This window comes from Balaenoptera acutorostrata, chromosome 5 (genome assembly GCF_949987535.1).
Source record: "Balaenoptera acutorostrata chromosome 5, mBalAcu1.1, whole genome shotgun sequence".
Classification (NCBI taxonomy): Eukaryota; Metazoa; Chordata; class Mammalia; order Artiodactyla; family Balaenopteridae; genus Balaenoptera; species Balaenoptera acutorostrata.
The window spans coordinates 125,468,610-125,484,473 of NC_080068.1; the positions used below are offsets into that span (position 1 = coordinate 125,468,610).

The following is a 15,864-nucleotide window of genomic DNA, read 5'->3' on the forward strand; positions in this document are numbered from 1 at the left end:
GAACTTTTGTCCCATGTCCGTAAGTGAAAGGCATTTTTTTTCTTGTTCATATTTGGTTTTGGAGTCAAGATTATATTAGCCTCTTAAAATGTTTGGGTAGTTTTGCTCTCACTTATAAAAACCTCAGTCTGGGGGACTTCCCTGGTGGCGCAATGGTTAAGAATCCTCCTGCCAATGCAGGGGACATGGGTTCGATCCCTCGTCCGGGAAGATCCCACATGCTGTGGAGCAGCTGAGCCTGTGTGCTACAACTACTGAGCCTGCGCTCTAGAGCCCGCGAGCCATAGCTACTGAAGCCTGCACACCTAGAGCCTGTGCTCCGCAACAAGAGAAACCACTGCAATGAGAAGGCCGTGCACCACGACAAAGAGTAGCCCCCGCTCGCCACAACTAGGGAAAGTCCTGTGTGCAGCAATGAAGACCCAATGCAGCCAAAAATATAAATAAATAAATAAATAAATAAATAAATAAATAAATAAATAAAATAAATTTGTTTAAAAAAAAAAAAACCCTCAGTCTGCATATAATGGGAAAAAAGGATATTTCTTAAAAATTCCATAGGATTGTTATTTGTGTCATGATCCAGTTAGGAGATAGAACCTCTACCACTCATTTTTGTAGAGAGAATTTACTATAAAGAATTCATAACAAATTATAAAATTACTAACTGAGAAGCTACTATCACCCGTAAGGCTGGGGAAACAAAGGAAAGAGGTTGGGATTTCTAAAATCTAGAACTCAGACCTCTGAAGAACTGCCTGATATTTTGAAGGCTGGCTCAGACCTCTGAGAATGTGGCACTGGTAGGTTGGTGCTGATGTCTCTTAGGGGTTGCTAGAGTGGTGGTCACAGGAATAGCAGACAGACCGGAAGCCCACAGAAGTAAAGAGTTAGTCCCTTCTCTCCCCTTCATCTGCAGTCTCTCTCTAGAGCTTTGCTCTAGCATTGGCAAAGCCTACCATGGAGCCAAAGTGTAGTTTGCAGAGTCTCAGCCCCAAGTATCACAAAGCCAAGTTTAGAAGTATGGTTTTGGAGCTGAAAGTCAATAATTTAGTAACTGGTACAACTGAAAACTAAGTTACATAATGCTCATATAATCTCTGTGTGAGCTGCAAAAGAAATTATATAAGGAACTAAATGTTAAGAATAGAATGGTAGTAAAAACTGTTGTAGATTTTATCTAAGAGGGAATTATAACAAAAACATTTATCAGGAAACAGGAGGGGTTAAAAATAAATGCATTCAACTCAGATAGCTGGAAAAGAGCAACACAGTAAACCCAAACGTGAAAGAAATTTAAAATGTAACGGTAGAGTCAATAGACTTGAGAACAAAACAACAAAGTTTAAAATAATCTCATTCTTTGACAAGATTTTTAAGATTATGAAGTCAGACCAAGGTCCATTCAAGAGACAGAATCACACTAGTGGAAGTTTTTGGTGAAAGAGAAAAGTAGGTGGAAATAAAATATAGAATGGAGGAAATAATGACATGGTAGAGATCAAAAAAACAAATGTTCATTCTGGATGTTAAAAAACCTTGTCTGCGGAAGAATAATGTGGAGATCTATGTCACTGGCTTACCTATTAATTTCCTTGCAGCCTCATGATTAACTTTACTTTGATTAACTATACTTAAATATGTATGTTAACATTTTTAGTATAACCATTAAAATAATAGAGAGTGTATAACTTTAAAACTACAAGGCAAAATGGAATGTGAAAAACACAAAAGATTGAGTCTCAAAGAAAGCAAGAAAAGGAAGTGGTAAGGATTAGAATAATTTTAATGCAAAGCTCACTCCTGAAGATAAGGATGACTACTGTATATTGATAAAACATTCAGTTCACTGGGAAGCTATAACTGTTTTAAATCTGATGTACTTGACAGGGTAGCTTTGAAATATATAAAACAAAAATTTTTGTAACTACAAGGAGAAATGAACAGAACCATTTTAGTGAGTTTTAACACATCTCTGTCAGTCGTTGAGGATAGAGAAGGTTTGAAGAACACTATCAACAAACTTGATATAATGGATGTGTATTTGGAACACTGAACCAACAACATATATACAGATTCAAACAGGTAGAGAATGTTTATGAATTTGCCATTCGAAAAATTAATTTCATACAAACCTTGTTCTCTAAGTTAAATTCAGTCAGTTAAAAAACTTTCACAGTTTGGAAATTAGAATATTTTAAATAAATTATTGGTTGAACTGTAATATGCAAATAAAAAGCTATTTGGAATTGAATGATCAAAATCTGTGGTATGCAGCTAAAGCAATTCTTACAGGGAAATTTACAACCTGAAATTCTTATGTTAGAAATGAAGAAAGGTTGAGAAATAAAAAGCTGTGCATTATTATTAAAAAAATAATAAACCCTAAAAAACAGAAAGATTTAATAAAGATTAGACAGAAATGAATGGAAGAAGAAAAGAATTATGAGAAATAAGTAGAATGATTTTATGTGCTATTCCATACTGATTGCCCTCCCCTCCCTGCTACCTCTGCATGGGTATCATGAGCTCTGGAGTTATCACAGCCTCTGCTCAGCTTCTCTTGTTGATTCCAGTACTTCATTAGAAGCTCTACTTGGGCAGATCTTTTACTTTATTTAAAGAATAGTCCCTGGCTTTATTGGTGAGGGGAGGCAAAACTATTCCTGCAGCTTTTCTCCAGGTCCCAACTATTTAGACCATGGTGATTTCCACTACTCTGTCTTCCAGTTTGCTGATGCATTCTTCTGTATCATGTAATCTACTGTTGATTCCTTCTAGCGTATCTTTTATTTTAGTTATTCTTTTTTTTTGAAGTATAGTTGATTTATAATACAGTGTTGTGTTAATTTCAGGTGTATAACATAATGATTCAGTATTTTTGCAGTTTATATTCCATTATAGGTTATTATAAGATAATGGGTGTACTTTCCTGTGCTGTACAGTAAATCATTTTTGCTTATCTATTTTGTATATAGTAGTTTGTATCTGTTAAGCCCATACCCCTAATTTGTCCCACCCCACTTCCCTCTCCACTTTGGTAACCACAGGTTTGTTTTCTGTGTCTAAGTCTCATTCTGTTTTGTTTATACATTCATTTGTATTATTTTTTAGATTCCATATGTAAGTGATGTCATATAGTACTTGTCTCTTTCTGTCTGAGTTGTTTCACTATGCATAATATTCTCTAGGTCCATCCACGTTGATGCAAATGGCAGTATTGCATTCTCTTTTATGGCGGAATCATATTCCTGTGTTTGTGTGTGTATGTGTGTGAGTGTGTGTGTGTACATATATATTCTTTGATTTTTATGAGCTGTTTGTATATTTTGGATTTTATCAGTTATTGTATTCTTTTTTTTATAAATTTATTTTATTTATTTATTTTTGGCTGCATTGTGTCTTCGTTGCTGCGCGCGGGCTTTCTCTAGTTGTGGCGAGTGGGTACTACGCTTCATTGTGGTGCACGGGCTTCTTGTTGCGGTGGCTTCTCTTGTTGTGGAGCACGAGCTCTAGACGTGCAGGCTTCAGTAATTGTGGCACGCAGGCTCAGTAGTTGTGGCTCGCGGGCTCTAGAGCGCAGGCTCAGTAGTTGTAGCTCACGGGCCTGGTTGCTCTGTGGCATGTGGGATTCTCCCAGACCAGGGATCAAACTTGTGTCCCTGCATTAGCAGGTGGATTCTTAACCACTGCACCACCAGGGAAGTCCCCAGTTATTGTATTCTTTACCTTTGTTTTCTTCATTATATTTTCTCTTTGTTAAAATTTTCACTGTGTTCATCCATTCTGTATTTGCTGAGCATCTTTATGATTATTACCTTGAACTCTCTGCTGAGTAGCTTGCTTATCTTCCCTTTGTTTAGTCCTTTTTCTGAGTCCTTTGTCTTGTTCCTTTATTTGGAACATATTCCTCTGTCTCCTCATTTTGCAGATTTTGCTGTGGTTTTTTTTCTGTGTGTTGGGTAGGTCAGTTATGTTGGCTGATTTTGGAGAAGTGGCCTTTTGTAGGTGACGTTCTGTGGGGCCCAGCAGCACACTCCCCTCTGGTCACTAGAGCTATATGCTCTAGGGCAGCGGTCCCCAACCTTTTTGGCACCAGGGACTGGTTTTGTGGAAGATAATTTTTTCGCGTGTGGTGGGGGGGATGGGGGGATGGTTCAGGCGGTAACGCGAGCGATGGGAGCGGCAGATGAAGCTTTGCTCGCTCGCCCGGCACTCACCTCCTGCTCTGCAGCCCGGTTCCTAACAGTCCCCAGCCTGGGGGTTGGGGACCCTGGTCACTCTAGGGTGTAAGGTGTGAGCCTTACATGAGCTGCATGGGTTCTTCTGTTTCGGTGAGGCTGACTGCTATTGGTGCTTGCAGAAGACACAGTTTTGTTTTTTTTTAATCAAAGTATAGTTGATTTACAGTGTTGTGTTAATTTCTGCTGTACAGCAAAGTGATTCAGTTATACATACATATATATATATACACTTTTTTTTTTATAAATAAATGGTGTTGTCTGTGGTGTTTAATTTCTCCTGAATTTTTTGTTTATTTATTATATTTTTATTATTTATGGCTGTGTTGGGTCTTCGTTTCTGTGCGAGGGCTTTCTTTAGTTGCAGCAAGTGGGGGCCACTCTTCATCGCGGTGCGCGGGCCTCTCACTATCGCAGTCTCTCTTGTTGCGGAGCACAGGCTCCAGACGCGCAGGCTCAGTAGTTGTGGCTCACGGGCCTAGTTGTTCCGCGGCATGTGGGATCTTCCCAGACCAGGGCTCGAACCCGTGTCCCCTGCATTAGCAGGCAGATTCTCAACCACTGCACCACCAGGGAAGCTCCCTATACACTTTAAAAAATATTCTTTTCCATTATGGTTTATCATAGGATATTGAACATAGTTCTCTGTGCCATACAGTAGGACTTTGCTGCTTATCCATTCCATATACAGTAAGGCCCCTACATACAAGTGAGTACCATTCCAAGAGCCTGTTCGTAAGTCCATTTTTTTTTAAGTCCAACAAAGTTAATCTAGGTACCCAACTAACACAATCAGCTATAGAGTACTGTACTGTAATAGGTTTATAATACTTTTCACACAAATAATACATAAAAAAACAAACACACACAAAAAATAAAACATTTTTAATCTTACAGTACAGTACCTTGAAAAGTACAGTAGTAGAGTACAACAGCTGGCATACAGGGGCTGGCACTGAGTGAACAGGCAAGAAGAGTTACTGACTGGAGGAGGGAGAGGAGGTGGGAGATGGTAGACCGAAGGATCGTCAGCAATAGGAGACGGAGGGCAAGCTGCAATTTCACTCACGCCTGACGTTGATGGCACAGGTTCTGGTTCCTTGCTGGATTGAATTCTATCTACCCTCTTGAAAAAACGATCCAGTGATGTCCGGGTAGTAGCTCTTTTTTTTCTCGTCATAGATGACATCGTAGCACTGGATTGCATTCTGAATGGCTGCTGCAACCTTCCTGTACTGTTCTATGTTTGCGTCCTGTGCCTCAAAAACTAACAGTGCCTCCTCAAATAAAGAAAATCCCCTTGCCATTTCTTGCATCGTGAATCTCTTCGGTTCTTCAGTTTCTTATTCTTCCTGTTGTCGCTCCACTCTCTCAATTATTTTCACTTTTGTTTCCATCGTTATTGCTTGGCGTTTCTTAGCAGTACCACCTATATCACCGCTGCTTTTACAGTTGCTTCCCGACATCCTGGGCTTGAGATAAAGATACTGTACTACTGTACTCTATACAGCAGGGGTCCCGGAACTGGGCCGCACAACAGGAGGCGAGCGGCAGGCAAGCAAGCAAATCTTCATCTGCTGCTCCCCATCGCTTGCATTACTGCCTGAACCATATCCCTCCCCGCCGCCCACCACCGGTCTGTGGAAAAATTGTCTTCCACAAAACCAGTCTCTGGTGCCAAAACGTTTGGGGACTGCTGCTATACAGTACTCTACAGTAAAGTACACAAAAGCTCAACTAGTTTTAGAGGATGCATGCATGTGACAATGTATTCCAGACACGTGAACAAACTTACGTGATTAGACATGCAAGTGCATGTTCGTATCTTTGAAAGTTCGAAACTTGAAGGTTCGTATGTAGGGGACTTACTGTATAAAAGCCTATATCTGCTAACCCCAGCCTTCCACTCCATCCCTCTCCTAACCTCCTCACCCTTGGCAAGCACCAGTCTGTTCTCTATTTCCATGATTCTGTTTCTGTTTCATAGGCAGGTTCATTTGTGTCATATTGTAGATTCCACATGTAAGTGGTATCATATGGTATTTGTCTTTACCTTTCTGACTGACTTGGAGACAGGGCTGTCCCCAGCTCAGCTGGCTGCCAGTCCCTGCCTCGTGAGTGGCTGCTGCCCTTTCCAAATCCCTTTCTCAAATGAAAATAATTGGTCTCCTTTATTGTCCCACTTTATGCCTTGTGACGTAAATGTGGGAAAATTAGACCACTTCCTTTGTTTCAGTTTCTAGTATATCAGTACTGGTAAGAGTAAGGTATCTGGTCTAAATTAGAAATATTGACAAGTATTGCCAGATAGCCATTTGGGACATGAAGTGTTAGATTCTTTTGGTCTTTTGATCACTTCCATTTATGTAAGATTTTTTAGAACTGCTTTAATTCTTTCAGGTCACCAAGGTGCTGTTTAATGCAACACAGTGCCTTATTACTGAGGATTTATTTATTTAGTTTTTTATGATTGCACCGTTTAAAAGGTATGTTGGGCACTGAAACAGCCTAATTTAAAGTAAACTTTTATTTTCATGTCAAGAACTGTGAAGGGTTTGAGATTTTACCCTACTTGCAAGTTATCAAGTTTCACAAGTGCTTTCCGAAGACACAGTATTCCTGGGTCAGAGTCAAAGGATAGACTACTACTTACAGCAACAGAAGTAGCCAGAGAAGCAGCATTTGCACCAGCTCCTGGAGCCTCACTTTTCACAAAGAGATACAAAAAGGGCTGGGTGACATCTGAGTCCTTATAAGGTGGCATTACAGGAGAACCTTGAGCTTAGGGAACCTTAATCTTTTGTAATGGGCAGTAAGCATATCTGCCCTTTGCTTTGGAGGGAGACACTGTCTTCCTGTATACAAGCATCCTTGAAAAGATAGTCTTTAACAGAGGCAGTTAGTGCTTCTGCTGGAAAGATAAGCAGAAATGTGAGAGATGTGAAGAATTATCTTTCAATATTTTTGGAAGGTAGAAAACCATATAGGTATTTGTAAGATAGACTTAAATAAGTGACATAGATTGCAGATTGCAGAGTATGGCCTAAGAAATTTTCCATAGAAAATAGTGATCTTTTTACATACATCTTCAGTTTCCTCTTTTGTAGCTTTTTTTCTGGTTAGCCTACTGTCTCGGAGACCTCCATGAATATTAGACTCGCAGTGATAGCTTTCCTTGGGAAAGTTTACTGTGGATCTATTTTCTGAGTGATGTATTATTCACTCTTTTTCCTTAGTAGTCAAAGATATCCAAACCTCTGTTTGGGAGAGTTTGTGTTTTCCTCCCTTGAACCAATGCTTCTGTTTCAAAGTTCAAATAAATGAAGGCAAGTAAGATGACAATTATGGCATCATTTTAATTTAGTAAAAATTCACTGAGGCATAACATTTTAGACAAAAGACATTAAAAATGATGGAGCTTGTTGTTGTCCCAGGGCAAGTTCAATTATTCAGACTGGATTTCTAAGAGGTCTCTGAGACTAAAATTCTTCAAAGTGGAACTTCATTGTGTACTAGAACACAAATATAGCACTTCATCACAAAATACCCTCAGGCAAAGAGCACATAGGGACTTTGCTGCCCTCTAGACTAGAGGTCTTTGTCACAGATCAAGGGGCTCTAAATCTGGCAACTTTGATGGGGGGATGGCTTGCGGCATTCAGTCCTGTCAGTGCTTAAACTCCAAGCAAACAGCAAAAACAAAGAACCTAACATCGGTAATGTTTTAGGTCAGCATGATCTCTTTTAAGTTATTTTGCATCTCTCTAAATTTGACTTGGTTGATCATCTTTTTGGCTTTGTGGTATTTTACTATTCTGATTCTACTTCTGTATCTCTGCCTAAACCATCGTTTGTTCCTATACTCCTCAAATGATCGACTTTCCTAAGATTGAGACGTCAGCCCTCATTCTTCCATCCCTGATCCCTCTCTAGCTTCCCTTTTATAGGTCTCTTCTCCTCCTATAATATCAGATCTCGTGTGTATACACATAACTCTGAAGTTTGATTCTGTTTTGAATTCGAAAACCACATTTCTAACTGCCAACTGAACATTTCCTTCAAGATGTTCTGCCAATACCTTACAAAACTTGTAACTCTGGTTTGTGTGTATTAACAAAAAGGGCAGGGCAAAAGGTATGTTACCGTTTTAATATTTTACTCTTTTCAAAGAAATTCTCCAAACAGGTTATTTTGACAAACCTTTATGGTCTTTTATGCGGAAGTTGTTTTGTAAATTTTATTTCACATATGTAAAATATCTGTCTTTTCATATTTCATAGCAGTTTGTCATATTTTTACCGCCAAAACTAAGCATTTAGATTTTTGCCTTCATCCCCCACATTATCCCTTCTCCCTCCCCACCCTCCCGCCACTGTACACGCACGCACGCACGCACATGCACAAGCACACAAAATTTTAAATATTATAATATGCATGAGCTTTGGGGTTTTTGTTATTATTTTTATTGGTAATGGTTCAGTGTGTATTTATGAGGTGGAAGACAAAGCTTGTGTTACTTTTCTCTTTACAGGTCTTCGTGCCTTGAGGAGAGTCTTGAGGAAACACCCTAACCTCCCTGACAGCAAGATGGCTGGGTTGGTGAAGATTACTCTGCAAGATTTCTTGCAGGGGATGAATGACATCAGGCCCAGTGCCATGAGGGAGGTAGCAATTGATGTCCCAAATGTAAGTCATTTGTACCCTCATGCTAGCCACACTGTTTGAATTAAACTCTGAAAGAAACTAAGACCCCAGGGAAACTACCTTCCTAAGCTAAACTTAAGAAAATATTTTTTTTAATTGAAATTTTTATGGAGATAATTGTAGATTTAGTACAGTTGTAAGAAATACTTTAGGGAGAGCCTATGTATCCTTTACCCAGTCCCCCCCCCCAATGGTAACATCTTACAAAACTATAATACAATATCACAAGCAGGATATTGATAGAATCATCGATCTTTTGCAGATTTCCCCAGTGTTGCCTGTACTCATTTATGTTTTCGTGTGTGTCTGTGTATTTAGTTCTGTGCAGTTTTATTACATGTAAAGTTTTGTGTATCCATCACCAGAATCGAGATACTGAGGATTTCCATCACCACAATGATCCCTTGCTTTGCCCTTTCATAACTACACCCACCTTGTTCCTGCATCCGTTTCCAAAATTCTGTCATTTCAGAAGTGTTATATAAATGGAATTATACATTATGCAATTGTTTGGGATTAGTTTTTTTCGCTTACTGTAATTCCCTGGCGATTCATGCAAGTTGTTATATATCAATAGTTCGTTCCTTTCTTTTGCTGGATAGTATTCCACGGTATATGTGTACAATAGTTTGTTTAACCATTCACCAGTTGAAGGACATCTGGATTGTTTCCAGTTTGGGGCTATTATGAATAAAGCTTCTATGAACATTTTTCTACAGATATTGTGTGAATATAAGTTTTCATTTCTCTGGAACAAATGCCCAAGTGTAGTACAGTTACTGGGTTGTATACTAATTCCATGTTTAGTTTTACAAGAAAATGTCAACTAGGCTAATTTTAGAACAAAAAAAAATCTTCTAGTTAATGATACTTTCTACTAATGATGCTTGATGTTTCCTTGGGTCGTTTTACATATACTTCATCATTGACTGTCTCTGCAGAGTTTTCAGTGAGATCACCACAAGGGCAACAGAAGTTACCTTTTATGCATGGACCACCTGTTACGTCACCTGTGATACACATGGGCCTAATATTCGGGGGTGGGGGATGGCCTTATAGTTTTCTTTGAATATATTAATATTTTTAGAAAATGAACATTGAAACAAGCATTGGCAGTGTGTTCTGCATTATATTATATTGTAATATGTCAATATGTATCTTGAAGTGTCAAAAGAGAGCTGTTACTTAAACTTATTTCACCATGGACCACGTGGAGCAGAGACTTGCAGCATTTTGCAGTGTGGTAGATTGGAAAAAATGACCACAAGTTCTTCCCATCACCGTGTTTGCCCTTTTGCACTGCAGTCTTCTAGCTCCTACTGTTAACGCTGGGGAGTCAAGTTTTCCATCCTTGAATCTGCACTTGGCCATGTAACTTGCTTTGGTCAGTGGAGTGTTAGCAGCCGTAATGCAAGCAGGCTTGAAAGCGCTTAGGGCTTGCCTTCTCTTGCTGGTCTTTGACATTGCATTAGCTTTGTTAAGAAATCTGTACTAGCTTCCTGGAGGATGAGAGACTGTGTGAAGAGAGATGAGCCCTCCTAGTTGAGATCCCCTCATTCTAGTCATCACCAATTGTCAGACATGTGATGCCATGCTAGACTATCCCACTCCGATCAAAGTTTGCCCCAACCAGGCGAAACCAGTTAACCCTCAGAATTGTCAGAAATAATAAAGTTATTTTGAGCCACTAAATTTTATGGTCATTAGCAAAAGCTAAGTGAAGCAGGCACTTGTTAGCTTCTTATAGTACACAGTTGTTTTGTAAATTTAGGCTGGGAAACGGTACCCTGGAGATAAGAACATTCCCAAGGACTAACTGCTAGTTTAGGCTGCTTAATGTGATTTTGAATTCTTTTTGAAACATTTTCAAATTTACTACTGAAAGCTCAACTTTGGGGTTTTTCAGAAGCTCTGTAGGAGAACATGCTAATTTTGTATGAATAATTTGACAAATGGAATTATAGAATGAAGAATGATTGATGTTGGGTTAGTAGAAACTTCACTTCTTTGGAACTTATGGTCTAAAGTTCGGGGACATTGATTGGTATGAATACCAATATTGGTATGAATATTTGCAGTATTTATCTGTATTTTATTGGGTACCGTAACATAATATAATGGGTCAGGTAGACACCTAATCATCAAATGCCTCATGTGAAAATTTCAGGGGATAAGGTTATAACCAACTGCGCCATCCCAAAACATTTTAGTGATTAAAAAAGTTTAGGAGCTAAAGAAACCTACAGTCAGCTTTTAAACTTAAAGTTATTGCCAATGAAGAATGTGTTTAAATAGTGGCTGTCTGCTCTTAGAACTGCTGAACTGATTTATTCATCACAGGAACTGGTACTAAAACTGCATTTTTAATTGCTCTAATGAAAGAGTTTTTCCTTTATTTTCTTTTGATACAGTATTTACAGTCCATGGACTTGTGCCATTTTCCATTTGGCGTTTTATTATTTGGTCTAAGGCCATGGTGTACTATGATGTTACTCATGAGCTCCAAAGTGATTAGCCTTGGTCAGAGTACTTTCTTACATTGCTTTTCATGCTCACTTCAGATTGTAAAAATTTTCCTGAGAAGTCAACATTTCTATAATTGGATTCCTAAAGTTCACTCTTCTGATTTCTGGCTATTACACCTACAAAAATATCTCCAAATTATTTCTGCAGAAGACTTAATACTTATTTTGCTATAGAAAACCTGTTTCAAGTAGCTAGTTAATTGCAGGCTTTTTTTTAATAGTAAAGTGAGCATTCAACATCTTTTGAGAAAAGATTTTAGTGTGTGAAATTAAACCTTCTAAATCACACTTGCTAAAGTTTGAAAGAAATGTCTTAAGGTTGGAATGTTGCCAATTATAATATAGTGCATTATTAATTTCAGGAGACCACAAGTGTTAGCCACTTACTTAAATGTAATGTTTCCTTTTTTTGGACTTTCTGAATTGGTGATTATACCAATTGGTGTGTTAAAAGTCAAATGTATTTTACAATTAATCAGTGATGAAAGTCAAATATATTTCTTTACTTGAGGAATCCTTAGAATCTTTGAATATGCTAATATACATTGTGAAATTTCAGTTTTTCACCCAGAGATAACTGTTAATATTTTGTCACAGTTCCAATAGATTTTTTAGGATTTTATAGATTTTCTTCTGTGCATATAGGTATCTTAATATAGTTAATCTTAGGATATATATAGTTTTATGTTCTGCTTTTTTCATTTGAAGTTATATGATAAATGTTTTACTCTAAAATTTCTTGGCAAACATCTTTTTATTGACAGCATAATAGACTATTATGTTGATAAACTGTAATTGTTTTATCTTTCTTCCATTCTCAAATATTTAGGGTTTTTTCTATTTTTCTCTCATATAGTTACAAACATATTTGTGTCCAAATCTTTGCATTTTTGATTTTGATGAAGTGGAATTACCAGACTAAAATATGTGATTTTTAAAGTTTGTGACAAATATCATTTTCTTTTTTTTTCCCCCAGAAAGGTTGTTTTAATTTTTAATCATGTGATAAAAATGTACAATTGCAAAGAGCTTAAGCAAAATCTCATTTTATTTTCACTTTAGTCCTTTTCTCTTTTTACTTGCCACTAGATTATTTTCTTCACTGAAAAGTTCTTTATTACAAGGAATAATATTGGATAAGTTTTAGATGAAGAGAGATTTAAAAAGAAAATGAAAGGTAGCTATCAGTTATGTCTCTTCTCCTCCCTATAAAAATGTTAAATTTTTAGATCAAGGGTATACCTGGATGGCTTTTAAATGAATTTGAAGTTCCATAAGACCAGAGGTTCTTACTTTTTATTTTTATCCTTAGTACTTAGCATAGGACTAGCACATAATAGATGTCCAATCAGTATTTGTTGAATAAATGAGCAAATAACTATAATTTTCATGAAAAAACATATTAGATGGTCAATTTCAGATATTTGAAAAATATTTTAAAAAGAGTGTATCATCCTTCTTCTGTACCAAAGTACAATATAGGCCATTATTACCCTCATGAAACATTCTTCAGATTTTTCATATTTTATAAAGCAACTAATTTCTTTAGTGAATTTACTACTGTTAGTGAATTTAACAATTTTCGAATACAGATGCCTATAATAGAGTTAAGCTGTCTAGTCTGGAAGGATATACAGTAATATTTTCTGTAGAAAATTTTATATTTTCTGTAGAACGTGTTGCTTTCTTGATCTATTAAAAATTCTCATTTTATTAAGGTAAAGAAAAAAATATAGTGCTTTTAATATTTGTATTTATATATTATTGTTGCTGTAAGTCATTGTGTATACATCACAACAATCATTACTGATAAAAGTCATTCTTAGCCAAATATATACAAATTAATTCCATCAAGTTTATGTAATTCATATATGCATCTTAACAACCCCCTCCTCCTGGCTTTCTCTATTTTATTTTATGTAGTTTTAGGTTATCCCTTATTATTTGGAAGAAATCCATCTGTACACTTTTGATATTACCTTTGGATTGCAGTTTTCAGAATTTGGACCTTTGGTACAGAATAAGCCAAAAGCCAATTAAAAAAATAGGACTCTGCTTTCACAGGAACCCACTTTTGTAAAGTGAACTGCAGCCAGAGCCTCAGGACTACCTGTATAGCCCCAAACCCGTTTGCAGTCTTGGATCCAGGTTAAACTTAGAGGGAGTTGGTGGTCAAATTGAGTGTCTACCAAATGTCATTATTTAAATAAACATTCCTCATTTACTCCCATTTTAAAAACTAGCAAACCTCTTAATTATGTGAAAAATCAAAAGGTTATCTGTTTCACTACGTATTCAAAATTTGCAGCTGTATTTTCATTTGGCGCTTTTTCAGATGAGACTAGAACATCAGAATGTGACAAGTGAGTTGAATTACCTAGGATGAGCTCATTAGAATTACTTTTCTGGTGCGGAGATATGAGTTAAATAGTTTAATTGACCGTAATTACATTTTATTCTTCTTGTACCCTCAGGATAATTAGAAGGAATTTCAGTCTCTGTTTTATAAAAGCAGTATTGTATTCTATATTTTATTTCTTACAGACTGAGAAGATTGAGGGCTTCTATGATGCTTTACTAAATAACAGATTTTTTTTTTTTGGAATAGATAGTACAACCTGTAGAAATTCTATTAATTCCATATTGGTCCTTTGCAGAGCTTTTGAATTTGGTTTCTTTTGATTTTGCTTCTTGTTGTCTAGACAGAAGAGTGTCTTCTATCACTTTGAAGATCCCAGTCTTCCCTGCCAACTATTGTGCATTTTTGTAGTTTTAAGTAATCACAATTGAACAGGAAAGCACATTTGGAAAAGTAGATTACTTTTTTTTTAACATCTTTATTAGAGTATAATTGCTTTACAATGGTGTGTCAGTTTCTGCTTTATAACAAAGTGAATCACTTATACATATACATATATCCCCATATCTCTTCCCTCTTGCATCTCCCTCCCCCCCCCCTCCCTATCCCACCCCTCTAGGTGGTCACAAAGCACAGAGTTGATCTCCCTGTGCTATGTGGCTGCTTCCCACTAGCTATCTATTTTACGTTTGGTAGTGTATATATGTCCATGCCACTCTCTCAATTTGTCCCACCTTACCCTTCCCCCTCCCCGTATCCTCAGGTCCCTTCTCTAGTAGGTCTGCATCTTTATTCCCGTCTTGCCCCTAGGTTCTTCTGACCATTTTCTTTTCTTTTTTTTTTTAGATTCCATACATATGTGTTAGCATACGGTATTTGTTTTTCTCTTTCTGCCTTACTTCGCTCTGTATGACAGCCTCTAGGTCCATCCACCTCACTACAAATAACTCAGTTTTGTTCCTTTTTATGGCTGAGTAATATTCCATTGTATATATGTGCCACATCTTCTTTATCCATTCATCTGTCGATGGACACTTAGGTTGCTTCCATGTCCTGGCTATTGTAAATAGAGCTGCAATGAACATTTTGGTACATGACTCTTTTTGAATTATGGTTTTCTCAGGGTATATGCCCAGTAGTGGGATTGCTGGGTCATATGGTAGTTCTATTTTTAGTTTTTTAAGGAACCTCCATACTGTTCTCCATAGTGGCTGTATCAATTTACATTTCCAGCAACAGTGTAGGAGGGTTCCCTTTTCTCCACACCCTCTCCAGCATTTATTGTTTGTAGATTTTTTGATGATGGCCATTCTGACCGGTGTGAGAGGATATCTCATTATAGTTTTGGTTTGCATTTCTCTAATGATTAATGATGTTGAGCATTCTTTCATGTGTTTGTTGGCTATCTGTATATCTTCTTTGGAGAAATGTCTATTTAGTTCTTCTGCCCATTTTTGGATTGGGTTGTTTGTTTTTTTGATATTGAGCTGCATGAGTTGCTTGTATATTTTGGAGGTTAATCCTTTGTCAGTTGCTCCGTTTGCAAATATTTTCTCCCATTCTGACGGTTGTCTTTTGGTCTTGTTTATGGTTTCCTTTGCTGTGCAAAAGCTTTTAAGTTTCATTAGGTCCCCTTTGTTTATTTGTGTTTTTATTTCCATTTCTCTAGGAGGTGGGTCAAAAAGGATCTTGCTGTGATTTATGTCATAGAGTGTTCTGCCTATGTTTTCCTCTAAGAGTTTGATGGTGTCTGGCCTTACATATTTAGGTCTTTAATCCATTTTGAGTTTATTTTTGTGTTTGGTGTTAGGGAGTGTTCTAATTTCATTCTTTTACATGTAGCTGTCCAGTTTTCCCAGCACCAATTATTGAAGTGGCTGTCTTTTCTCCACTGTATATTCCTGCCTCCTTTATCAAAGTAAGGTGACCATATATGCGTGGGTTTATCTCTGGGCTTTCTATCCTGTTCCATTGATCTATATTTCTGTTTTTGTGCCAGTACCGTAGTGTCTTGATTACTGTAGCTTTGTAGTGT

General features: G+C 37.3%; 1 protein-coding gene across 4 annotated transcripts in view; it reads left to right on the plus strand.

Moving 5' to 3' along the window:
* Positions 1-15,864, plus strand: part of AFG2A (AFG2 AAA ATPase homolog A) — a 331,389-nt gene that overhangs the window by 34,633 nt on the left and 280,892 nt on the right. For all 4 annotated transcript variants that reach the window (XM_057546786.1, XM_057546785.1, XM_007172386.2 and 1 more), the window contains exon 10: positions 8,773-8,927. In XM_057546786.1, coding sequence (XP_057402769.1) covers positions 8,773-8,927 — 155 coding nt within the window. The remainder of the gene's footprint in view (positions 1-8,772; positions 8,928-15,864) is intronic.